The 27,351-nt window shown below is 42.2% G+C and overlaps 2 protein-coding genes across 12 annotated transcripts in view; one reads left to right on the plus strand and one right to left on the minus strand.

Moving 5' to 3' along the window:
* Positions 1-2,761: 2,761 nt before the first annotated feature.
* LOC310710160 (translocating chain-associated membrane protein 1-like 1) lies at positions 2,762-23,363 on the minus strand. 4 transcript variants are annotated; one of them, XM_083510730.1, is made up of 12 exons: positions 23,219-23,343; positions 22,944-23,092; positions 18,130-18,190; positions 16,829-16,947; positions 15,944-16,060; positions 15,788-15,846; positions 12,808-12,892; positions 12,382-12,452; positions 11,189-11,293; positions 9,604-9,747; positions 8,507-8,664; positions 2,762-6,072 (listed from the first exon to the last, which is right to left on the minus strand). In XM_083510730.1, exons 2-12 carry the CDS (start codon positions 23,061-23,063, stop codon positions 5,999-6,001), a joined length of 1,113 nt encoding a protein of 370 aa, XP_083366856.1. In that variant the 5' UTR covers positions 23,064-23,092; positions 23,219-23,343; the 3' UTR covers positions 2,762-5,998. The 4 variants fall into 4 exon arrangements, with proteins under 4 accessions (XP_083366856.1, XP_083366857.1, XP_083366855.1 ...); XM_083510731.1 differs by having other exon boundaries at positions 22,944-23,083; positions 23,219-23,293; XM_083510729.1 differs by having other exon boundaries at positions 22,944-23,363.
* A 131-nt stretch (positions 23,364-23,494) lies between these two features.
* Positions 23,495-27,351, plus strand: part of ZMYND8 (zinc finger MYND-type containing 8) — an 82,317-nt gene continuing 78,460 nt past the window's right edge. For 3 of the 8 annotated variants that reach the window (XM_083507943.1, XM_083507938.1, XM_083507948.1), the window contains exons 1-2: positions 23,503-23,616; positions 24,892-24,935. In XM_083507943.1, the coding sequence (XP_083364069.1) occupies positions 24,928-24,935 (8 nt within the window). In that variant the 5' untranslated portion in view covers positions 23,503-23,616; positions 24,892-24,927. Of the gene's footprint in view, positions 23,617-24,891; positions 24,936-27,351 lie in introns of all 8 variants that reach the window. The other 5 variants (XR_014527276.1, XR_014527277.1, XM_083507951.1 and 2 more) reach the window with 3 other exon arrangements.

The following is a 27,351-nucleotide window of genomic DNA, read 5'->3' on the forward strand; positions in this document are numbered from 1 at the left end:
TACTATTTCTGGGTTAGCGGAGTCTGTAGCCTGAAGCATATGTAACCCGAGGCACCACTGTAGTTGGCTGGGGAAACCCAGCCAGATGGGTGGGGTAGAAATAATAAATTATTATTCTGGGTATAAGCTTTCGTGTGCATGCACACTTCTTCAGATAACAAAGTTTATACCCAAGCTCATACGAAAGCATATACCCAGAACAAACTTACTTGGTTTCTAACCCTGATGTTGGGAAAGATTGAGGGCACAAGGAGAAGGGGACGACAGAGGACGAGATGGTTGGACAGTGTTCTCAAAGCTACCAGCATGAGTTTGACCAAACTGCGGGAGGCAGTGGAAGACAGGAGGGCCTGGCGTGCTCTGGTCCATGTGGTCACGAAGAGTCGGACACGACTAAACAACAACAAGGTGCTACTGGACAATTTTTTTATTTTTTTTTATTTCAACTGTGTCAGACCCAACATGGCTTCCTACCCGAATCTATCATCATCATCATCATCCAATGCTACACCAGCGGGGTATCTCTGGGGCAATGGAACTTGCATTTCCTCCCATCTCCTTATGTACTCCCAAAATCATCTCTGCAGGGGTCCCTTCCCAGTGCCAGTTTTTCTAGAAAAAGAGGTGCAGGAACTCACCATGGAATGCCTCCCTTGTTTTCTTAGAATGGCAATGGTGCCCACCTGAGAGGTCCAGGAATTCCGGTGAGTTCCAGCTGGGGGGGAAAAGGCCCTGCCTTCAACCACAGGTCGAAGATCAGAGAGAAATATTGGCTGCTTTTTGACAGTTTACTGTCCGAGCATGCAGAGATTTATCCCAAAGTTAGCACTAAGCGCCACAGAGGTAAAAGCAGAGATAAGCTTGTCTCTGGCCTTAGTGCATAAGTTGTCAACTTTCTAGGCCGGTAAGATATATTTGGAAATTTGAGAAATGACTGCCTTGGTGATGTAGGATGGCACAAAATTCTTGCCACGGGCAAAAGAGCAGAAAAGAGACATGGCTGCAAAATGGTGGGTGTCTAGTGAAATGCGGGCTTGTTCAGTGTAAAAGAGGTAGAGCCAGTGCATTGCGAATTTGAGGAGATATTTACTGAAACTTCATGGGCACCATAGGAGGTATTGGCAACTTCTGTGTTAGTGCTTGGATCTCCACATCTGACATGACAACAGGTGAGTGTATAGCATGGCAGGCCTATTTGGAACATGGGCTCAAGGTTCCTTCCCCACAAATATGTAGTTTTCTTTTGCTTCTTTACCTTTTAAAAACTTTGTAGTTATATAGACTTTATTATAGATTGTGTAAAATCATTTAAGTGTTATATAGATAAGAGATATATACCTAACACTTAAATGATTTTACACAATATATATATAGCTATCTATAGTCAATTCGTTTTCCTGCATTTTTGACCTGCCTTTCTTCCATCATAGAATGCAAGGCAACACATGTGCTCCTTAAGTGGTGTTGCATCCAGGTGCTGGCCTGACTGATTTGCATAGCTCCAGCAAAGTAGTATCCTCATGTGCTTTTGACAGTTTCCAGACCTTTGGTTTAAAAGAAAAAAAGGACAATCCTTGTTGTTGTTGTTGTTTAGTCGTTTAGTCATGTCTGACTCTTCGTGATCCCATGGACCAGAGCACGCCAGGCACTCCTGCCTCCCGCAGTTTGGTCAAACTCATGCTGGTAGCTTCGAGAACACTGTCCAACCATCTCCTAATTGGAAATAATGCCCCTTGAACTCAGTGTGGCTCATTTCTCATTACTGAAGCACAGGATCATCCTTCCAAATGTTAACTATGTCTGAGCACGGGGAAAACCAAAACTGGTTATTATGGTTAATAATAGGTAACACATCTGCCAGCTGTAAATAATTTTTGCACGTTTGTTCCACTTTGAACATTTTGTTTCAGTTGAAGAGTAAGTTTATTAATGTGTTAGTTCTTAGTTTATTGTTTTGTTTTGAATGATTTACAGATTTTTTATGGTATTTTATTGATAAATTTGTTGTTTTATACTTTGAGTTTATTTTAAACAATCAAGTGGTGTATAAAATTTATGAAATAAATAAGTCAACATACAGTGTAATAGTTTTCCAAAATGGAAAGACTAATTTTCTGTTCTCACTCACTTGCAGGTGTCTGTAACTACCATCACTTTTAGGCCTTTATTCTGTATTTGCACCAAGAACAAGGTGGTACCTGACTGGTGGGCAAGAAACATTTTCCTGTACCAGTCTTGCATAGAGTATGAGAAGTAATCATGTTATAGACTGGTTTCTTGCTCCCTTGTAAACTGCAATTATGTATTTTTAGTTCATTTATATCCTGCCACAAACATTTGTTCGGAAGTATACAGAAACAGCAGCACAGTTTGCTAGATATGCAGCCAATTTCCAATTTTGCCCTTTCCAATCTTAAAAACATTCAGCTCTTGTGCACACACAAATGTATAACATTCATGTGCACCATACAGGACTGAATAGGCATTACGCAAGTGTTGGGTTGTGTGCTCATGTAGCACAACTTACCACTTTGCAGCAATGCAGCTGTTTGCAGATTGCACTAATTCAGATATACAAGTTGGAGTGCTCAAACAATGCTTTAAAAAACAGAAGCCCACATATACACAAGACACAGATTTCTCAAACACGAATTTCTCCATCCTCTCTCAACTGGCAGTAAATCAGTGCGAAGCCACCTGTGCATCAAGTTCTTCCACAGCAATACTAAAACAGATTAAGTTTCAAAACTCAACAAAAGTATCCTACGGCAAAGGCACACTTTTTATTTAATGCATTTGATAGTACATAAAACATCAATCAGTGTGGTGCAATGACACAGGGCAGTATGATACTCAATTTTCAATTCCTTTCATGCTGCAACAGAATGACATTTTCTTTCCATTATACAGATATCAGGTGTACACACACACAACTATCCACACACATTTAAGGTAACATTCAGTTAAAACTGTATAACCAAAAAATTTGGCTTTCTGGAAAAAAAATGAGACAAATCTGTCAGTGTAGAGGCTTAGAAGATTTATAGGTGCATGTTTGCAATTTATTTCTGGCCACTATGCAGTTACTGAACCATATTTTTTCACAAATATGAAACATAGTTCCCAATATGGAACAGTGGATAGACTCCACAAATTCAAATGCCATAGCCACTACCTTTTCCATTATTGATACAGTACATACATATTGTGTTAAAGTTCTAGGTTTGCCATTTATTTAAGAAAGCTGTTTGAAATTAGCTAACATAAAACATTTTAGACAGTACAGACTTCAACCTGTAAACCCACAGTGTCCACAGCTATCATCCTTAGGATGTAATAGTGTAACTGGCCTTTGGCCTCCCCTGTTACATAATAGTCCAGAACTATAAGCAAGTTGTTCAAAAAAACATAGTATTGCAAGCAGCACTGAACACTAAAATCAGGAAACAATATTTTCATCAAAACTGCTTAGAAGTTACTTTTATCAAATGAGGCATTCATCATTATACAAACAAGTTTTATTAAAATCATAAAAAAATATATTCTAGTTCAATGGTAAACATCTTCAGTAGAAATATACAGGATTGTGAGAAGTCAGACAAATTCCTATAATCTGCACACAGAAACAAGTTGGGAAACAAGAAAAATGGGCTCAAATCCTGAATAGCATTTGCATACAGATGATGACTATGTTTATATAACATACCAAAAAATTTCCTATTGAATGATTTTATCTATGTAGCAACATCAAAGAACATGTGACAATGGTTTAATTGACTGTTAATGAGAAATAAAGAATGATTTGTCACTTGTTTGTCACAGAAGCTGGTCAGAAGTGAGGTTTGATTTCATCACAGGACTGATGCAGACTGATTTCTGAACCAATCATAAGAAAATGGTTTGCCAATGTCACAGTAGATGGTTCTCCTGATATATAGCACATGGTAGCAAACCTTGCTTATTAAATATGTGTTTGCGTGAACATTAAAAACAACTCAGTAAGCTGTAATAGCTAACTGTGATTTAATTTATCATACAGTTTGTGTATGAAACAGGGACATCCATGCTATCTGATGACCCTGCCATTGTGTTTCTGATGAAGGTACTTGAGGCATCTGCTTTAAGCATTTTTCCCCATCAAAGGCTTTAAGTGTAGTTGCTTTAAATAAGTACACAGCTTTTGTGCATGTGATAGCTTCCCAGCTGAGTGCAGTGTTAAGATAACTCCATGCACTCTGGGAATGAACCAAGTAGGGAAAAAATTGTGCTTATGGCAATGTCTGGTGGTTGGTATGGGGCTACTAGATACAAACTGTTTGTAATCAGCAAGACTTTCAATAGTATATGGATCAAATTTTTATAGTGTCTTACAGACTTTAATCAGCTTGGACCATTTAAGCAAATTGTGTTAATGCTTTTACAGAATCCAAATGAATAGTAGGAAAAACCACAATTAAATATTAATATAATTATATAGATTTCACAAAATTCCTATATAGCACAACCAACAGCACATATAAAGGGCAGAGGCTCTTACTGCTTACTTGCTCACTCTAAAGTACAGAGCTTAGAATGTGCTTTCAGGATTGCAGTCTATGTTTCCATTTGTCTCATTTACAGAAAATATTTCACTTCCTACTTCTCTAGAAGATAGCCTGGGAAAGGGAAGAAGTTTCTAAATGGAAGCCTGAAAACAGTGCCCTGTAAGCAGTTCAATGAACCCAGTGGGGCTTCAAAATTATTTTTACTCAAGCTGCAAATGCCCTCCATGCTGCATGACAAACATACTTCAATCAGTAAGGAGTTTAAAAACCTGCATGATGACATAAAATTCAGCTTGGTCAAAGTAAAAGAAATAACACTGGACTTCTGGAAGCCAGCTGCAAGAGTCTAGTAAGCTCTTTGGGTTTTACAGTGCTTCTCTTGAAAGGTTAACCATTTTTCTAAACCTTAATTATAATTGGATATTTTATCACACAGCTGTGCTATTTAGTGATTATGCACATCTGTTATACTAACCACTGATGAAGTGTCTGTTTATGACACTGAAGAGCCAGGTTCAGCTTGTTTTGAAAGATGAAAAAAAATATTGGTTGTTTGTTATACTACATAATACAAGAAATGTGACTTAAATCTAAAATGATATGCGGCTCTGCTCGTTAAGCATTCATTTTTAGATTCATGAAACAGTTAATTGTATCTAAACCAGCATAAATCAAACTTAAGCACCATGTGAATAAGATTTAGTTTTGAAACTTACTTTTCAGGACTTCAAGAAGCCATGTGTATTTATATATAAATAAAGCCAGCTATGTGGGGTTTCGTATTATGTAATTCAGGAGACCAATTCAGCAAAATCTGCCTTAATAGACTGCCTTCACAGTCATTTTCAAATACACAGTGTGGCCTCAAATGAACTAGCAGTTTTCCAAGATGAAGATATTCATTGATTTTATTCTCTTTCCTTAAACACTGTGTTTAACCATAGTTATCCAAATTATGAACTTTTAAAATAGGAAAACCATCTGGAATTACTTCTGAATAGACATTTCGGACACTTTGAGAATAATGTGCAAAACATTTTCTTAAAAAGCAAAATGAAAAAACCCTAACACAACTTCCTGCCCAAGTCCAGAAATTAAAGTTTCTAAAAGCTTTATACTTAAAAAATGAAATATTAATTATATTTTAAAGCTTCAAATAAAAGCAATGTCTGATTTACAAGCCTTCCATAGCATTGAAGGATTTGTACTTACATTCAAGAGTAAGACAAATAATTTTTCAAAGACTGAAATTAATAGTGGAGATTGAGCATCTAGGTTAAATAAGCTAAAACTCATGTTGAAGTACAGTGTTGTCACCATAACTTTGTTTTGATGAATTTTTAAAATATATTATTTCAGCCAGAGTCCTTTAGTGAACACAACTCTGGTAATGAAACATTTTCATTAATCACCAAAGTCTTCAATTAAAAGGTTGCTTTCTGGTTCTATGCTCCTCATAACATTTTTGATTTTCTTTTTCTAGGTGATGTACCCTCTTCAAATTTTACTGCTCCATTGACAAAGTTAGCTGCAATAAAAAGAGAAGATTAATGCAACACCCATTTGTATAAACACAATATTGTAATCTCCTAAATTGTCAGGATTAGACTTGGATTATTACTTAAACATCCAAGTTTTATACTGGGTACCTTCTATTACATATGTCATAAATAATCTCAGTTCCTTTGTCACTTCCTTCTGCTACTCACCTCTGCAACTTATTGAAAATTCTCCCCTCTGAACATGGCATAGTCCTTTGAAGAACCATTTTTCCACCAAATATCCCAAGCTTCACCTTACCAAACTGCTAGACTCCCCTCTCCAACTCAAGGATAAATTTGGAAGAAAGGTAGGTGCATATTCCTATTTCCCCATACACTTCCCCTGTTCCCCCACTATTTGCTCCGAAACATTCTGATAGTTGGGAGGCAGCACCCAGGGCAGCAGGAGGAGAATCGCTAAAGAGCATGTGAATCCCTTTTCTGCTCACAAGAGGACTCCACTGGATCAGATACTTTCATCATCAAAGGTACACAACCTGAGTTACCGTATTTTTCGCCCTATAGAACGCACCGGCCCATAGGACGACCTAGTTTTTTGGGGGGGAAATCAAGGGGAAAATTTTTATTCCCCCCCCCCCAGGTTTGTGCAGCCATCCCCAAGCTAGAAGATGGAGACGGAGCGTTCCGTCTCCCTCTTCTGTCCTCAGGGACAGCCTCTCTAGCCTCCGTGGGGCAGCGGCTTGCCCCGCTGTCCCCCGAGCTTGTGGGACTGGCGATGGCGAGCTTGTGGGGCCCGCCAGCCTCCAGACCAGGTCCGGGAATAGCGGGGTGGCGGTGCTCCGCCTCCCCGCTATCCCCCAAGCTTGTGGGGCGGGGGGGGGGAGAAGCAAGCTTGCTTCTCCCCCCCGCCAGCCTCCAAACCAGGTCCAGGAATAGCGGAGTGGTGGCGCTCCGCCTCCCCGCTATCCCCTGAGCTTGTGGGGCTGGCGGGGGTGTGTGTGTGTGGAGAAGCAAGCTTGCTTCCCCCCCCCCGCCAGCCTCCAGACCAGGTCGGGGAATAGCGGGGTGGCGGTGCTGCGCCTCCCCGCTGTCCCCCGAGCTTGTGGGCTGCAGGCTGCTGACCGCAAGCCTTTCGAGCCCGCGGGACCTCCCGCCGGGCTTGCAAGGCTTGCGGATAGCTTCCTGAAGCCTGGAGAGTGAGAGGGGTCGGTGCGCACCGACCCCTCTCGCTCTCCAGGCTTCAGCGAAAGCCTGCATTCGCCCCATAGGACGCACACACATTTCCCCTTCATTTTGGAGGGGGAAAAGTGCGTCCTATAGGGCGAAAAATACCGCAAATCAGGGATTTAAAAACAACTAATAGTGCAATCCAGTACAAATCAGTATACTCAGAAATAAGCTTCATTCAGTCCACTTAACATGTTAAGCATACACCATGCTGCAGCCCTAGATGAAGTTTGCTTTAGACTTAACCAACAAGGTATACTCTGTCTCTACAGCAAGTTGAATGGACTGAGCAAATTACATTCTATAACACAACACCAACTCCAGTGCTAAGATACCAAGCAAGTAACATGCTTTTCACTGGAAGCTGCCACTATAATATTGCACATTCAGCCATCAATTGCTACATATACAAATCATGCTAAACTTTAGCTGTTAAGCAATGGTTTAGTGCAGGTGTGGCCAACCTTTTTCAGCCTGAGGGCTTCAATGAGGATTGAAGCCTTCATGTCAGTAGTGGGCATGGCAAAGACACACTTAAACAGACCATACAGATAGCACACTTATGTTTACCAGATAATCACACAGGCACTCAGCAGAGGAGAGAAGGAGATTCCACTCCATTAAAGCGCTGGGGCAAAAAGATGGGAAAAATGAAAGAGTTTCAAAGATCTTACTTCTGAAAAGTCCCACTTCTTCCTCTGGTACAGTGTCTTTGTTAGGAGCTATAAAAGAGGAGGAAGACTCCTGTTTCCCAAGCCTCTCCCATAACTTCAAACAGTGGCACTGTGCACTTTTCAGAAGTAAAATAAGCCACCGAATTTGGGAAGAGGCAGGGTGGGATATAAATTTAATAATAATAATTGGATCACATGTTTACTGCAATGTGCATGAGCTGAATGAGCCCAAGCTCTCCCCCCACCTTAGTTTCAAAACAAGCCAACTTTGAACCAAGAGTTATGAAGCTTGTCTAAACCAACCATGCTTGAGTTAAACCTTGATAGTGGACTTTCCCACAACAAATTGAGATTAAGGGATATGATGTAAAACACTGCCAAACTGGAAAAGTAAATGAAGTCAAATGTTCTACCAGGAAAGGGTGAGGGGAAGCACATGAGCCAGACACTCACTCCAGCTCATGTTTATCACAGTAAACCATGGTTTAGAACAACATGCCAATGTGGCAGTTACATTTTGTGACTGATAGCAGTATATCAGTATGAGGAATATACCTACCTTTGGATGATTCTTTCCTTGTTGGTTTAACCTTTATGTTTGTTGTTTTCTTAGGAATTTTATTCTGAATATGCTCCCTCCATTTCTTTAATTGGAAATTAATGAATTTCCACATCATCCAAGCTTGGGTCAAACAGATTGCAGCCAGACAGCTAATTCTAGTAAGTTGAAAAATGTTACATGGAAATTAATACAACAACAAGCACTGAACAATAAATATGAAAAGTTTAGAAATAACGCATTAAATTGGCTCAAGTTATGTTGGAGGCAAGCATGTTTGAAATGATCTACATTTTTGGAGTACTGAAGAAATAAAAATTACTCAAGACATGCAACCACACCTTTGTTAAGAGGGATGTCACTTTCCTGTGCTTTTAGAAGCAACCCAATGTTTCTGAGTGATATGGCTAATAACTATTAATAGACCTAACAAATATGGAGCAATATCCCTCCTGTTTCCAAATACAAGTTCAAGCAGAGGATGAACTTGTCAGAGACCCCAGGCTGGTCACTGCTGGAGACAGAATGCTGAAATGGCTGGAACTTATTTATTTCAAAACAGAAATTCATATATAGTTTTGCTATTTGAGCTATCTAACACTATTCCATGTACTTCTGATTTATATCTTTCTGCGCTTGCACAAGAAGCTACCAGCAAACTCCAAATAAAGAGAATATTCCCAATGTTCTGGGACAGAAGCAACAGCTGCCTATAAATCAAAGGGCATATTCCATAATTTACCATAGCTGGCATTGAGTACTGTTGTGTTTATCCTTCCCACCCTGAACCCAGGAAGGGGACCAAAAATAAAGGGGGGGGCTGAGCATACTAAGTGGGCATTGAATGCTGGCTATCTACTGGGGAGGGAAAGAACAGAAAAAGAATGGAGTGGATGAAATCCTGAACAGAAGAACTCAAGATTGCAATATTTTCGTGCAAGGTCCCGCTTGATCAATTAAGATAGATTTCAGATATCTCACACAAATTACCAATCAACTTAATAAATGTAATATTTAAAGGTGCAATAATAAAAAACCAACAGTACATTTCCCCGCAAGAATAGCTAGTTCTTTGCCATTTGTTAAATTCACTATACCTAAGAGTTAGTATGTTGAAGTTTCCTTCTGCTATGGAAAAGCCAGGATTTTCTGCTCTTGCCAGACCAAATCCAAATGTGAGAACTGACAAAGTTAGAGTCAGAAGGCGAGCCAATATGAACAGTAGAGCCCAGAGGGTAAATCTGAAAAGAAATTCGTAGTAAGTATTTTCCCCCAAATCAGTTGCTTCATGAACGCCCTAAATTACCAGATTTTTTAAAAAACTGGGTCTTATAAAATACAGCACCAAGTCTTCTCACGTCATTTGTATATCACAAAAATAGCATAATAAATGTGGGAAAATATTCAAAACGTGTGTTTCATTATTAGTGGTCAATGTACAAGTTCTTGGTTCATGAATTGGTTTATAGAATATGCATTCACCATGGTATGGTTCCCCTTTATCACATACACAGCACAACAAAACAATGACAAGAATCCACCGACAGCATACGAATCAATCTGGCTAACCTGATTCAAAAATACACACTCCCCCCCCCCCCAATTCTCACTACAGCCAACCAAAGACAACCAACCACACCCTAAGCCACCCCAACCACTTTCACCACCAAAGAAATACAACTAGTGAATATTAAGAAAACCCATACAAGTAACGCTGACACAAACCCCCCGCCACTAAGTAGAAGAATAGAAGCATAACCACCTGACCCCACCCCCTCCCCTTTCCCACCTCCCCTTTTTACTTCCTAATTGTTTTTGTCCCCATGTCAGTTTCAGCTTATTGGTTAATTTTTCTAATAAGGCTGTTTCCCATACTATTTGATACCATTGGCCCATGCTTACTCCTGACAGGTCTCAAATACAAATTACCAGATTTTAAGTTTCCTGAATATTGTACTGATAATTATCCCAAATAGCTGCTTAGAAAGGGCACCTAACAAATCCCATCATAGGAAGCCCCTGCAAGGACTTCCACTTGTGCAATGGGGCTTTCCTCCATCCTCCATGCACTCCAGCAAATTGAATCTAGGGGTAAGACTAGAGAAACCTAGAACAGCACACGAGGATGGAAGAGGGGGATTGTTCCATCTGGCAAGCTGAAAAACTTGAGTTGATGGAACAATCAACATAAGATGACACTGAATTATTCTCAAGGAATCTGCTGTATAGCAGTGTTTTCCAATAAAAGTTTCTGCAATAAAAGTTTCAAAAACTTGCATCATGTGGCACAGGGCAACCCTGCTGTACACATGCAATATTTTAAAGCTGCAAAAGACAGCTCATTGTATAAGATGGGAAGAAGAGGAACAGATAAGCCCTGAGATTCCTTTGAATCTTGGAGGAAGAAATTCCATAGATACAGGACTACCACTGAAAAAGGCCTTCACCTAGTAACTACCAACCTGCTCTTTCCCAGTGGCAAACTAGAGAACAGGGCCTCCAAGGCTGCTCTTAAGACCCAGGAGGCCCAAATAGATGCACACAACTAGTGAAATAACCTGGTCCCAAACCAAATGCTATTATGTTGGTAACAAAAGAGGGTGAGGGGTAAAAGAAAGGGGTAGAGGGAGAAAATTAAAAGTTAATTTCATAATAGTAACAGTAATAATAAATAGAAATTACCCTTTTTGCTTATTCTCATCGCTGAAGTAGAAAAGGCGTGAGGCATGAAAAATAAGTTCCACAAGGTAATGCGGAACCAGCAAAATTAAACCCAAGCGATGCAGGCTGAAATATTAAAAACAAATATTTTCCTCAATATATTAACACAGTTCAAGATATCAGTAACTACTAGGCCAATGCATGGTCTAGTTACAGTACGGTTTGTTTTGCTACAGAAAAATCTGCTTTCAAATCCCAGCTCAGCTAAGATCAAATTATCTAACCATTGTTTCCCAATTGTGTCATTATCCTTATACAACATATAGGTAGTAAGGTTTAGACACATTTACTGAACATTTACTTTGCATGCTATAAAATACAAAGTTTATAGATACAGGCACCCCCCCACTTAAGCGAACCCCACTCGAGCACAACTGTTTTTACATGGGTCACTGCTAAATAAAGCGGACTTTCCCTTGCTCGGGGCTACTACCCGAACAAGGGAAAGGCCACAGCAAATTTGAACCCTTGAAGCAGCTGAAGGGGAGCAGACTGCATAGAGTCCTCCCAGCGTGCAGGGAGCCGATCGCCTGCTTGTTTGCTCACCTGACTGCTTGCTTGCCTGCCTTTTGGCTGTGCCAACACAAACACTCAGCCTCCTGGGACTGTCCACCTGCCTCCCTGTCTGGGCTGCAGCACAGCAGCACTGGAACATGGAGGCAGTACAGGTGGTGGGAAGACAACATGCCCAGTGGCAGCTGCTTTCAGCTGCCCTCCTCATCCCTTTGCCTGGTTTGCAGCCGGATGCCACTGCCGGGGTGGCTCGGCAGTCTTGGGATGGAGCCTGCACATACCGAGTGCCCCCCCCCCCCGGGGAATGAGGGGCCTGCTTTTTCTCTTCCAGACCTTGCTTGCATTTTGGATTGGGCAGTGGGAGGAGGGGAGGAAGCCAACTTGCCTAGCCCAGCCTTGTTCCCCTAATGCTCACCCAGTTCACCTCACTACTGCCTCTCCATGGGGGAGAGTGCCAACTTCCAAGCTTCCTTACTCTGGAGTCACTTCACTCTCTCTCTCTCTCTCTCTCTCTCTCTCTCTCTCTCTCTGTCCCTCCCTTTCTATTAAAGTGGGGTGCTCCTCACTTTACCAGATTTCAATTATGCATGCGGGGCCCCGGAACGTAACCCCCGCGTAAGTGGGGGGACGCCTGTACTTACTTCAAAATGTAGGCACCGGATATGTGAACAATATAAAGACAGATGTAGTACAACTGTCTAGGAATATCTTCCTAGAATTATATGAAAGAGGAAAAGGAGACATGTTACATTTTAAAAAGACAAAAGAAACAACTCTGCGCAAGCTGTGTGATCTTTCATTGTTCTTCATACTTAAATTAAGAAATGCAGATTGAGTTGCAGGCATTAACTGTGTCATTTTGTCTTCATAATGTCTTCCAGTGCTATTTTTTGGGGTTCTGGAAAGGGAGGGCAGCAACATTAAGTTTTCCCCATTTCATTCAAACTTCTTATTTGGAACACCCACCATTCTCTTTGTACCCAAGATCTAGTTTGCTGTTTTTTGGCCTAAAGTTTTTAAATGGTAGAATATTAACAATAAAAATATGGTGAAATTGCAACTCATACCTTTCGAATCTTTTGGAAGTACAGTTCTGGCAGTGAATGAAGCCAATAGGCAATTTGGCAGATATAGAAGAATTTAACCTGAAAACTAAACACACACACACAAAATAATTAAAAATTCAAAAACGGTGTTAACCTAACTCATTCAACCATTACGCTTGCCAGGGCAATTTTGACTCTGCTATCTAGTGAACAATGTGCCTTCTTCCTAACTTTCACGTTATGGGGGGATAATCCAAACAGTTTCAGTAACCTTCCAGTTCTCATGCTAGGAGGAAGGCAGGGCAAGGATTGCCTGTGACAACCTGGCATGAGTGAGCTGGCAGTAAAGCACACCATGCAAGTTGGAGTTAACTCTTTATTAGCAATAACACAATCTGTACAGACTTGGCAAAGTGTCAGGCCTAATGAGTACAGCAACTCATCCCTGGTAAATCTTGCCCCATGGATCAGTTGCTGAGACTGAAAGTCTCAGCCTCCCTTGGCCCCGTTCATGCTTCATCTGGTTCTGGGAGACCAGGGGGGAACACAGCAGGAGAGGGAGACACCCGTGACTCTTCACCAGCCTGGCTCATCTCTGCCTCTTCACCTCCCTCCTCCCCTGATTCAGCTTCTGCCTCTTCTGGACTTCCCTCTACCACAGACTCTCCTAGCTCACTAAGCCATGTTACCTCTTCAGCTTCAGCTTCCAACACCTTCTCTTCCTAGCATTCCCACCATTCCTCTGCATCCAGCCAGTCCATGACATCACCCTTACCAGTTCCATGGGAGTTTTTTGCCTGCCACTACCCAGTATCAGCTGAAGCTGATATACTCTCCAAAAGAGAAATATGTGGAGAGAGGGAAGCTTCTTCAGCTATTGCTGAGCAAAGGGGTTTTAATTCCTATAACCAAGCATCAACTGAAGCTGGAATGCTCCTTTGCTGTAGGGGAAAGGCACTTGCCCCGAAGGCAGAAGGGGAGAGAAATCTTGCAATTGTATTTTTTGGCTTTGTTAGCAAAGTCAGTCAAGAATGTAGACCTTGCTCATACAATTTGACTTTCTTGATTAAATTAATCTGCAACGCTCAACATTCATAGAAAAACCCCCTAATATTTTATTTTAATGAATGTTTAAATATTATGTAAACAAGTGAAAGATAGCAAGGGCACTCTACCACATACTGTAGCCTGACAAATGCAATCTCAATATGCAGGCAGCACTTAATTGGCATAGTCTTTCAAATGTTCCTGAAAAAGCATAGCAACCATTGGATAAGAAGATCCCTCCTCTTATGGACAAGGAATTGGGGACAGGGTGTTGGCAACCAAAAATAGCTGTCACTACACTGGCAGTAGATCCCACTCGGATCTACATTTGTACTGGGTTTTTTAAAATAAACTATCAAGATATGGGTGTGAAACAGACAATGAAATAGGAAGGGCAGTAAAATCCCAAGCCCCTCTGAAGAGCTTCACAGTTGACTGGACAATGGAACAGCAGACTAAATTCAGCCTAAATGAAAACTAATGTACAATCCTACATACATAATGGAGTCTAAACTGCTTGCATTAGGAAAGATCTTGGTTGACTGCAAAGGGATTCTATTTGCAAAGTCAAACATAATTTCAAATACTGGTAAATATATCAGCAAATATTGTAAACTATTACCGTATTTTTCGCCCCATAAGACGCACTTTTCCCCCTCCAAAAATGAAGGGGAAATGTGCCTGCGTCTTATGGGGCGAATGCAGGCTTTCGCTGAAGCCTGGAGAGTGAGGGGGTCGGTGCGTACCGACCCCTCTCGCTCTCCAGGCTTCAGGAAGCTCTGCGCAACCCTCGGGAGACCGGCTCCGAGGGTTGCGCAGAGCTGCCTGCAATCCCGGGACCAGCGCAGCTCTGCCCGGCCACCGGGAGCCGGGGGCGAAGCTCCGTCCCGCTCCCGGTGGCCGTGCAGAGCTGCCTGCGGTCCTGGGACCAGCGCAGCTCTGCGCTGCCATCCGGAGCGGGGCGCTAAGCTCCGCCCCGCTCCCAGTGGCCGTGCAGAGCTGCCTGCGGTCCTGGGACCAGCGCAGCTCTGCCCGGCCACCGGGAGCCGGGGGAGAAGCTCCGCCCCGCTCCCGGTGGCCCTGCAGAGCTGCCTGCGGTCCTGGGACCAGCGCAGCTCTGTGCCGCCATTCCGAGCGGGGCGCTAAGTCCCGCCCCGCTCGGGATGGCGGCACAGAGCTGCCTGCCGTCGCGGGACTGCAGGCAGGTCTACGCCGCCATCCCGAGCGGGGCGCTAAGTCCCGCCCCGCTCGGGATGGCGGCACAGAGCTGCCTGCCCTCCTGGGACTGGTGCACTTCTCCCCATCGCCAGCCCCACAAGCTCGGGGGACAGCGGGGAGGCAGAGCGTGCCTTCCCACTGTTCCCCGACCTGGTTCTTCCAGCCCCGCACCTGGCGGGGGGGGGGGGGAAATAATTTTTTTTCTTTATTTCCCCCCCCCAAAAAAACCTAGGTGCGTCTTATGGGCCGGAGCGTCTTATGGGGCGCAAAATACGGTATATAAATCTAGGATGAATATTCAGATATTCAAAAGAATGCATGACAGATTGTGTAGGGGAAAATTTTAAGTGTATTATAGGGAAGGGGACATTGCAGATGGGACTTGTATACCTACTGCCCTCTTCATTCATTCAAAATGAATGGTTGAAGAGGGTTAGTTTTATCCCCTGTCCCCCAATTCAAGAGAACATAACAGAGTCACAAGAGATGCAACTAAAGTAGACCAGCGACTGTTACAATTTCTTACAAAAGGAAGGTTAAATTTTTTCATATATATTAGCTTCTGGAGAGAGAGAAATGCAACTGAGGGGGACGTGACAACACAAATATATAAAACTATGATTGGAGATTAGACACTGCAGAGATGTATTCAACCTGAAGAACATCAGAAAGTTAATTGAACAAGTAAAGCAAGATCCACTAAAATCAGATGAAGGAACACAAGAACAACACTTACAACATTCGAGAATGAGGGTAATCTTTCCACAACAAAGTTGGATTGGTAGTGAATTCTTCCTAATGGGGAGAAATATACAGGTAAAAGAAGTGATCATATATTTTGTGCTAACATGTATGTCGAAGAAATTCTAGAAAGATAACTTGACTTACTTACTGCAGACAAAATACTGGCTCCCCAGACAAATGAAAACAAGTAGAAAACTGCTAGTTGCCCTGATTCGTTGAATTTGCTATGCTTTGTTTTTGACAAGTGGAGACGTCTATTAATTTTCTAGAAATTAAAAAACAAAAACATGAGCAAGATTTTACATGAGTTAGGAAGTGGGTGTTTTTCTGTACTGATTACGCTATCTGGATAATCTAATATCAGCACAACGTCAGTGCTTATCTTATCTTCTCTATTTGTATTCCAATGCAATAAGGCTATAAATTGGACTTTTAGCCTTATTAGCCACGTCAGCAATATGACTATCATCCACAGCAATTCTACCCTATCAGAGTAGTCCTAATACTCAAGTGTTTGTAAAAATGTAACATGCTGTGCCCCATACTGGCTACTGAACCTCACACAGTGCAGAGCCCAAGATGTACAGCTTATGACATACTGTATAGCTAACAAGGGTAATAGGCAAGTTCAACTGGAATGGTGGCCAAGCATGCATACAATATGGTTACTGGTACTCTTCTTGACTGACAGAGAATAAATTTTCTGGCTCAGCAATGAGAGGACAGTAAGAGAAGTCTCTAACATAGAGACAGAGAAGCTGTGTGCTTCCAGGTGTCGATGGACTCCAACTCCCCTCATCCTTGGCCATGCTGGCGAGGGCTTATAGGAGTCAGATTCTGACGGGCCACAGATCCCCAACCCCTGCTCTAGCAAGCCTTGCAGTGACTCACTGAATGAACAGTTTGTTGATTTCTGGCACCAAATATCAAGTACTTCATGACAAGTACTAGATGTACTTAAGAAAGCCATCTTAAGAGCTAAGAACTTATCAAATCCAAAATATGTACTCCCTTCTAATAATGGTCAACTTACATCTAGTATGTATTCCTGAATCACTGCATGAAGAATAATGGCTATAAGCATGTAGAAAAAGATGGTGGCCACGTCTTTTGGACCATACTCATAGAAATGTACCGGCTCAGGCCTCTCATCTGAAATGCATAACATCTTATTATTACAACAGTATCCAACTGTATAGAGTACACTTGGAAAACCATTAGGCAACAAAAGAACACAAAAATGGTTTTCATCAATGTTGCTTATCTTAGATCAGTTTTAGAAACTCATAAGCCAATCTCCAAATGGCACTTTTAGCCTAGGTTGTGGTCACAACAACAATATCTAGGCACCATTTCCCCCAGTGGTGCTTATTGTTTATCCTTCATTTTATTATTCTTTTCAGTTCTATACCGCTTTATATTTTAAAGAAAAAATCTCAAATTGATTTACAACACATTAAAACATCAAACAATCCAGAATAAAACAAATTCAAGCTTCAAGGAAAGTATTTCAGATCCTTCTGTAAGTGACATTTTACTTTCCTTTTTATTTCCCTACGTAAATTACATAGCTTCCCCTTAGCAGAAGTACTCTAGGAAGTCAGTATGGTATAGTGGTTAGTGTCAGACTAGGACCTGGGAGATTAGGGTTCAAATCGCCACTTAGTCAGGAAGCTCACTAGGTGACATTGGGCCAGTCACAGTCTCTTAACCTACCTAAAAGGGTCGATGCAGGGATTAATTGAGGAGGGGGTTGAATTAACCATGTACTCCTTGGAGAAAAAGGTGGGATATAAATGCAGTAAATAAGCTCTTCTGCTTACCTGCTAAGAAAGCTGGAGGGGCGAGCCAGATGGAGATGTCAGTTGCTAACCTGGCATCCAGAGATCTCCATGTGGTCACAATTAGACCCGCACCAGTTGCAAAACGTGCCCGGTGTCTGGCTAATTTCTAACGTCTTATATTTCTATGATGAATTCTTCAGGAAATAACTGGATAACAATTCAAGACTAAGGAGTATGTGCTATCTAGGATTAAAGGAATTTAAAATAAAGTCTTCTCTCTTGCATTTTTAAATCAGTGAACTTGTTAATGTTTTACAGCCCCAAAGACATATACATGCATAGGATCAGGCTGTACTGCAGACTCAAAAAGATTATAAATGAAGGCTGCAATCCTATTCAAACTAAGGAGTAAGACCCACTGAACTCAGCAGAACTTACTTCTGAGTAAGCATGCACAGGATTGCACTGTAAATAATTGGCATGAGACTTCTCAGTGTTTTATTGTTTAAATCAATGGCCAGCCATGCAGATGATTTTGTTTTACTCTTACCTGTGGTGTATGTAACATTGTACTGAACAGTAATAAACATAATGGCATATTTGGCTGTAACCTAAAATTTAAAACAGAAGGCAAATTAGCAAGCACTTACATCACTTACATGTTTCCTAAAAGCTGCTACCGTAAAGTTTTTATCCTTTGTTTTAACACACAACTTTCTGGCTTTCAGTCTTATTATATTTATATGCATCAGGGATGGTAAACATTCACTGGTCTAGGATTGTATCACCAAGTTCAAAATTGGGACATACCAAGGGCTGACACTAATAAAACACTGACAGTCCCTTAAGAGATCAGAGTCACAAGATTGTGCTCTCTGATGTGCAAATCCTCACTCCCGTGAGATTTACTCACAGTTAGTCAGTATGTCTACAACTGATATAAAACGTGGTTAACACATTAAGCTGGGTTTGATCATGAGGAGGACCCAAAGCTAAGTTTTGATGTTGGCTCCTAAGTTCTTGTTATGAACAAAGCCAGCTTAGCATTAGCCATGCTTAACAAGTGCAGGCATCAACAAAAATAAATAATAATAATAATAATAATAATAATGGCTAACCATAGGAAAAACCAGGGCTTAAAATGTTAAGAAACATGAGAGTCCAACCCCAGAACCATGGTTAAGGGAAGAAAAGTGTTAAATTGGCAAAGGATCCCCAAAATACACATCAATACATTGTTTACATGCTTGCCATTTTATTTTTGATACACAGAAGCATGCACATTACATTCAGGCCCAAATCTCCTTTATGATGCAGGCACAGTTGTTCAGAGGATAGTTCAAGAAACAGGGATGAAAATATTTCCCCAAGAGAGACCACAACAGCATGGAAGCAAAGGTCAGTATCCTTTCCTGGTCTACCTTCAGCAATAGGCAACTAACCAACACAGGCTTCTTTTAAAACTTTCCTGGATTGAATATTGCAAATGGAACCTTCTATGCCAGGACACATGCGATGATTTACAGGCAATGACAATGGTAGGATTTTTCTTAGTCTTTTTAAAGCCATATTCATTCCACTCAAATAAATAGGGAGACTACAAACACAAAATGCTTTTCTCTAAAGGCAGAATACAATTCCACATTCAAAAAAACAACTCCTACTCTCTACCTACAGGAATGAGTATCATCTTATGGTCACAGTCCACCAAGGTATTAAGTGCTACCCAATTAAGTCAAAAGCTCCCTAACTCTCTGCTAGTTTGTAGCCCAAATATTTAAGCAAACAAGTCTTTATTACTATGTAGCCCTTGGTTGTTTGAGGAAACCATACACTCCATAAGTAAATGCATTTTAAGGCATCAGATGTGTTAAAAGAACAAGTATACTGATGTATAATATAAGGCAATATCTGCAGCTAGAATGTCACTGAGGATCTTTGCACCTTCACCATTAGCAGAAATAAAGAAAAATATATAAACTGAATTAGAATGCTTATATTGCTACTGTAAATCCAACGTCAAGTTTCATCTGGAAGATATTCACAACTCTAAAAACTGAAATTCCAGTCATAAGTCTATTATGCACTTGTACTTAATGCATTGCAGATCTAAGAGTACAACTGCAGTTTGCAGCCTGATTACGTTAACAATCTGCTACAAGTCTCCTCATACTAGCACTACATTGAGTTGTATTGATGAGCATAATTATGCCAAATCTTCTGGTTGTATTTTACTCTAAGACCAATTCAAACACCTTACTGGGTGAAGGTAGAAACTGATTTCCCTATTGTAAATTTCCCGTTTTTACAATGGCCTTCGATTAAAAAAAAAGCACCACTTCATTTTCAGACCATCACCTTAGCCATTGCAATTCTTTTGTCATATAACAGTGCTGTGCAATATCCAGATTACATGCAAACAGAGCAGTGAGAGTAAACCCTCCAAATGTTGCTGGTCTTCATTCATGTGGAGAACCAGAGTTCCCTATCCCTGGGCTAAAATAATGTCTAGATCCACATGTCTTTATGACTAGAGTAAAAACTGTAGTGGAGAGGAAGTTGCTGGATCTGATCAACTCTTCCCTAACCCACAATTGGTTGACCTTCCCCTGCTGCTCCCTGTGAACTTCCTCTGTATCCTTCAACATTCATATTTGTATGTTGTTCAGGATCATAGCATTGCCCCTTTTTCCCTATTTACTCCCCCGATCTGTTTACTAATTCCTTTGCTGTTAAGACTGCCTCAGACTGAGCTGGGATACTTGAAAAGCACATGGGAGGCTTTTCAACCCTACATATCCCTCTCTTTACTGTTCATTGATTTGCCTGCCCACCTCTACGTAACATCATGTTTGATGGCATTTTTTGAAAACAGGGCACAACTGTGACACAGTCATTTTATATCAAATCTAAGGTGTGCAAAAGTAATTCTGAGTCTTTTTCCAAATTCCATTTTGCAGGTTTATGAGTCAGTGATGAACATGCTTATGTAAATTTGGCCACTCTTGAGGCTTGACTGCTTAAAAGGCATGTTAAGTTGTTTATATTAACAGTATCCCATGTGGAAAGAACAAACATACACATCTTACACCTTTTTATTACAATTAGTTTACCTGCTGCTTGAACCAAATGGGGCAAAAAGCATTATTTAAGTAATCAACCAACCAACCACATTAACACAGCTTTCCGTAACTTTTATACACCTCATTCCTTCTGAATAGCGTGCACCCTATTAGCGTTCTAATGTTGGTTGGCATCCATCTGTTTTGAGAGACAATGGAGTGCACCAAACTCTGCAGGATTTTGGTGCTGCAGGAGTTGCCAGACGGAGGTGTACAAGGCACCATCCAACCATCTTAGGAATTCCACTCCGGATTTGTGTAGGGCTTACTCCTTAGCCTTTTGTTCTCTCAGCAAAATCCCACAAGGCAATGGAGCTTTAGGATCAGAGTTTTCCTTCTTCCAAATGGCCTACCTTCCCAGGTTGATAAGCCTCATGTGCCCCTCACTTCCATCTACAGCACATGCAGAAACTGCCTTCTTGACTGTTGAACCCACTATTGGTTTCAACTGCTCTATGTGCTGGAGCCTAACTTACTGAGGGTTTGAGACCAATCTGATACCCACACCTGGTTTAGCTGGCACGCTGAAGCCATTTCTGGGGTGTATTGACATGCTGACAGCTTCTAGGAGCCACAGGTGACAGCTGAGCCCAGACAAACTATCACAGAAGGAGCGTATGTCCCCTACCAAAGGTACTACGGCTCCCCTAACACTCCATACACCCTTTCTAATGTAGCATCAATAAGTATATGTTATAATCAATGCTACAATAAGTGTCATGCCAAATATACACCTAATAGCTGCATTTGGATACCACACGATTGCCAACTCATATAAACATATGACAGTGCCTCAAAATGTACAAATACAAATAATGCTTAACACAGAAAATGAGATACTGTACTGAGTTCTGGTCCTCCTCAAACTGGTGCCCCTCCAGATGTTTTGTACTACAACTCTCATCAGCACTAGCTGATTGGAAGAGAGACAACCAGATTGGAAAGGGCTAGTCTAGAAATACTAACCTTCAAATCTAACTTCTCATTAAAGTTTAGTAACCAATGAAACTTGAGATTCCTTATACTGACTGAAGTCTGTTCTTATCGTACACCGTAGAACTGAGCTTCAGTGCTGAAAATAGATGCCATGGCTGGGCTTGCAACACTGTGTGACCAGCTCCAGAGAGCAGCCAAGCAGATTATATATACACACACACACACACACACACACACACACACACTGGCCTTGAAAATGGAGGATGAGCCAATTTCGAATACAGTGGTGCCTTGGGTTACAGACACTTCAGGTTACAGACTCCGCTAACCCAGAAACAGGACCTCGGGTTAAGAACTTTGCTTCAGGATGAGAACAAAAATTCTGTGGTGGCAGCAGCAGGAGGTCCCATTAGCTAAAGTGATTATCTCAGGTTAAGAACAGTTTCAGGTTAAGAATGGACCTCCAGAACAAATTAAGTTCTTAACCCGAGGTACCACTGTACCTTGGTTTACAAATTTAATCCATTCCGGAAGTCCGTTCTTAAACCAAAGCGTGATTTCCAATAGCAGCAGGGGACTCAATTTACAAATATAACACACTCAACAGGAAACGAAACATGTTCTCATTCCAAGGCAAAAACACACACACTTACTTCCGGGTTTGCAGCGTTCTTAATTCAAGTTGTTCATAAACTAAGCTGTTCTTAAACCAAGGTACCACTGTATTAGTAGAGGCAGGACAAAACTTTCAGGGGCGGGGCGGGGGGGGCGGCTTTGCCTCCCACTTTGCTTTATCCAGCGCTACATTGCCTACATCTATCGCTGCTATGCCGAGAAATCGTTTAGTTGTGGGGTGTTGTTCTTCTTATCAGTTCGGCCACCGAGAATTTATATCCCACCTCACCTCACCCCGCCCCTCCCTCTCCCGACAGAGGGTCTCTAACATGTGGCTTGGCTTGCTTTCACGAGTTATCTGAGCAAAAGACTCCGTGCGGGGGGAGGGAGGGAGGAGCGGTAGGCGAAGCCGGCCCCGGCAGGGATAACGTCGCCTCCCTTGCACAGAGGAAGAACGTGAACGGGCACACGTAGAGGGGGCTGGTGAGAACCGCCAAGGAAAAGGAAGCGCCCGAGCCGAGATTTCGGAAAAGGGCGGGGCCGCGCGCGGAGGAGGGGGAGGGGGAGGGGGGGAGGAAAGGGGTGTGCCTCAGCCGAGAAGCCCGCGCTCCGCTACTACGCTGACCACTCTACCCGCCCCCCGCCCTCCTCCCGGCCTCTCTCGCCCCCAGGCCCCACACAGCGCTGATACCTCGAACATAAGCCCCAAGAGGAGGCCCATGGCCAGGCAGGACACGGCGTCCGCGTGGTTCTGGATAACGAACTCATGGCTCAGGACTGGCGGGCTCTTATTCTTCTTCCGCAGCCCCATTGCTGAGGAGGCTTGTGAGGCTGGGGAAGCTCCAGGCCCCAAAGTGGAGGGGAAAGAGAGAAAGAAAGAGAGAGAAAGAGAGATGAAGGATGAAGAACACCCGGCAGTCCTTTAAAATAAATAAAAAAAACTCCTCAACAATCCCCCCCCCTCACCTCACGCCTAGTAAACACCAACGACTTTCACCCCTTCCACAACTCTGGCCCGCCTCCTCCCTCCGGGGGTCGTCCAATCGCCGCGCAGGGTGAACGTGACTGTCGGCTTCGGCGGCTAATCGCTTGCCTCGGCTGGAGCTTGCCCGGGGCGGGGACTCGGGAATCGGGGAGGGAGGGAGGGAGGGAGAGGGGCGGTTGAGGGAGGCTGCCCGACGCTCGAAACGGCTGTTTGAGGAGGAAGGCGGGGTTCGCGTGACTGACACCTAAGTGCGGCCACTCGTTGGCCCCCGGAGGTGGAGCCTGCGCCGGGTCCAGCCACCTGTATCGCTTGCTCTAAGCTTTCGGTAGCGGAGGCAACATCCTGCGAGGAGTTTTTAAGAGAGAAGAAAGAGCGTCAGGTACCGGTTGTGGGTGGCGGGGCGGGCTTGTTGTTGTTGTTTGTTTCTCTTATGTGGTAAAAATTCTCAAAATATGCGTCCTGGGCTTTATCACAGAAAAAACCCCGAAGCGAGCCACTTTCTGAAAATAAGAAGGACGTGCAGACCCCAATCCTGAGAGGAAGCTTTTTTGGGGTTCCTTTCTTTCGTCAGAAACTTAGCCCTGTTGAACTTAGTGGGCTTTCCGTCGGCCGGAATCCGGCTCCCAAGGCAGGGCCCCGCAGCTGGAGGAGTAGCAGAGCACGTGTTTCCCTTGGGAAAGTTCCCAGGTTTCATCCCAGGCATATCCCTCAGAAACTTGAGGGGGGTTGGGGGGCGGGACGGACGGACGGGAATGGGTCATGGTAGATCTTGGCCCCCAAACCCTGGAGGGTCGGAGAAATAGACCGCCACATTGCTCAGCGTGAGGCTGCTATGAGGAGGCTGCTTTCCTTCGTTCCCGCATCTTATCTGTGTGTGGCCTGGTTTGTTGTGTTTGCTTCTTCCCAAAGCCTTTCTAGTCTTGCTTTCAAATCTGGATTTCCGCAGCAGCTCACAGAATGCTAAAACTCATATAAATAGCGCAGGCGAGAAAGGCTTCAGCTAATGAGGATTTCCACTTAAGATTTTGTTGACTTCTAAGTGGGGCCTGCAACAAAATGTTGCAGTGTGAAGCACACTTCAGATTTCCAGCCAGCCCCATCATTAGGCTGAGCGAGGCAAAAGAAGCTGGGGGGGTGGGGAACCAGTTGTATCCCCCCTCCCCTGCTTCTGCAGACCCTCCTGAGCCACCTGGCCATTCCATTCTGTTGGAGATCAGAGCTAAGTGTGCCACAATTTGTTGTGTTTCCCTCAACTGAACTTTTGCTGTCTTCAGGTGTACTGGAGGGTAAGCAGTAAAGATATGTCAGAAATTTTCTGTATGACATTTCATTGTTTGTTTAATAAAAGAAAAGTTCTGGGTAAAAGAAAAAATGCCTACCAGACTCTTAAGACCTTATTAGCTCCATATAAGAAAGGATGAAATTAATGAGGAACCAAAACAACAACAACAAAAAGAATATAGGAACAAATGCTGTAGTTGTCTTCTGTTTTGCAGATGACAGTATTTTGTGTTTCTCTACCAGTAGCTTAGTTTAACTGAATATTGGTGTGTAAGACTTTATAATAAACCAAACATAGGGGGGGAAAGTAATGCTGATTTGTTTTCTCCTGCATCTTAAATCTAAAATCAAATTCATCTGGTTTGTTTTTCAGAGTTATAAAAGAAAGCCACCCAAGAACTTGTTTGTCATGATGGGGTAAGTGTAGTCACCCTCAAATGACCAGGTCTAATACATGGAAGTTGGAGTGACACAGATTAACAAGGTCTGGCAGCCAAACTGAAGGGCTGCCAACTGTTTCAGGACACAGACTGGAAGGTGAAGCTTTTCTAAGCATGGTGACAGGGCCAACCCAGTACATTTTGGTGCCTGAAGTGAACCACAAAATTGGTCCTCCCCTCCCAGCGAGGGAAGAGGGGTTGATATACATTAGGAACAAGGGCGCAGCGAATGAAGATCTACGGTACATCAGGATCTGCTGCCTCTGTGGATCCTGCCTCCTCCTAAGGCAGTTGCCTACCTTGTGTCATGCATGGGTGGGTTGGTCCTGCATATAGATAAGCAATGTAGCCAGTGTTTGCAGATCACACTGCTTCTAAAAAGCTCATAACAGGCCAGGCAGAAGTCTGGCAAGCCAAAATCCCTAAGGCGTTTTACCAAATAATTTTATTGAAATGAATCAGGTTCTATAATACCATTGTTTAGTCGTGTCCGACTCTTCGTGACCTCATGGATCAGAGCACGCCATTAGGAATTTGCATAACTTAAGAAAAAACTTGCCAAATTTGCATCTTAGTAAACTTTCTCTTGTAACTTGCTGGCCTAGGAAACCTGTAGCAGTGTTATTATGTTTGCATGGGCATAGGTTCAATGTAGGCTTTAACACTTGATTTTTTAAAAAATGTATTGATTAAACATGTATACCCCACTATTCAGTTCTTGTTCTAATCATATATTCAGCAGTGTACATAAAGTCAACATGCAGTAGGAAAGCAGAATCACACCCCTGCATCCTCCCTTGGGATTGGTACAGTCTAAAAGTTATATACATGTATTTGTTCCTATGTACGTGTCCTATTTATGTGCATTTTTAGCAAGTCTCTCCTGTATTGAGCTTTAAAGTTTGTGCATTTCTGATAGGCGCATATTGAACTGCATATGTTATGCTGACATGTGAAGTGGAGACAGGAAGGAAGTGTGCAGATATGTTTCCAATGTCCCTCCATGTGTTGATAATGTCTTCATTCTTTTTATATACTTTGACCAGTGAGTGACTAGAGCCGCTGTGTGATCTGAACAAACTAGTTATTTTGTCCTCTTGTTGGGAGAAGGTCAGATATAACCAATGTAGTAAAAGGTTTGATAGATAATAATAAAAGAGCTTTGCATGTTAAATCAATCTGTAATCTTTGCTGGAGGGAGCATGTGTACCTGCCATGTGGTGCCTCATTTCAGACATCCTATTGGCATACCTTAATGGTGATGGCCAAACTTGGCCCTCCAGCTGTTTTGGGACTACAATTCCCATCATCCCTGATCACTGGTCCTGTTAGCTAGGGATGATGGAAGTTGGAGTCCCAAAAACACTGGAGGGCCAAGTTTGGCCATCACTACCTTAAAGGTTGCAATAGCTGCTCCTGAAGATTGTTTTGTTGACGTTTCTGGATTGAGTTTGTTTTGTTTTGTTTGTAAAGCTTTTTATTCCTTTTTATAATGTATATAAAACAGATAAAACAATTATAACAGATGAAAATCAAAAGATGAAAAACAAAACGATAAAACAGACATGTAGAATGTGTAGTTACATATGAGTTAAAATAATAACGTCCAAGTAAATACTACCAACTTTAGCAGATCATGAAGTACTGCTATATTTCCAGATTTGTCAGGCTTGTAACGAAGTTTGTCTTGAAAATGGTAGTTGCACTGTATATGTCATAAAGGAATCCCAAATCACATAAAAATTGTCTGGAGGTTCTAGTCCTTGCTGGAATCTCAAATTATGGATGATTTTCTCCATTATAGCTATATTCCAGAGTGAGTGGTACCAAGCGTCCAGTGTAATTTTTTAGGCTGTTTCTCATTAAGCTGCAGTTACTATTCATGCTGCCAAGATTTCTGTGCTACTGATAGTCATTTACTTAGTGGGTTTAAAAAAAAAGTGGTATTCAGAAGTGAATGACATTTTCTGCAGAGCGGTATAGCAGGAACTTGCTTTTCCTGTAGGGAACAGTGAACGTGATCTGTCAGAGTGTCAGTTACTAAATAATATGTTTAGTGCTTGATAAACTTTCCCTCTGATGGGTACTTAAATTAACACTTTTCATACTAGCTAATCAATGACAGAAATTTCACACAAATGTGTTAATCTGTGACAGACATTTCAGAGATAAATATGGTCTGGTTGAACCCAGGGGAAAAGACACTTCCTTAGGATACTAATTAAGGGCCTTTCCCCATTTACCATTGATAGAGGTATAATTTATGGGGGTTTTTTGGATTTTTTTGCTATACTGTCACATTATATTGTCTTTATTCAGCTAGTATTCCACTGTACTAATACAATGTTTTTTCTTTGAAAGATCTGGAATGGATTCTCAATATTTTCATTTGT

This window comes from Podarcis liolepis (genome assembly GCF_965112155.1).
Source record: "Podarcis liolepis genome assembly, chromosome: 6".
Taxonomy (NCBI): Eukaryota; Metazoa; Chordata; class Lepidosauria; order Squamata; family Lacertidae; genus Podarcis; species Podarcis liolepis.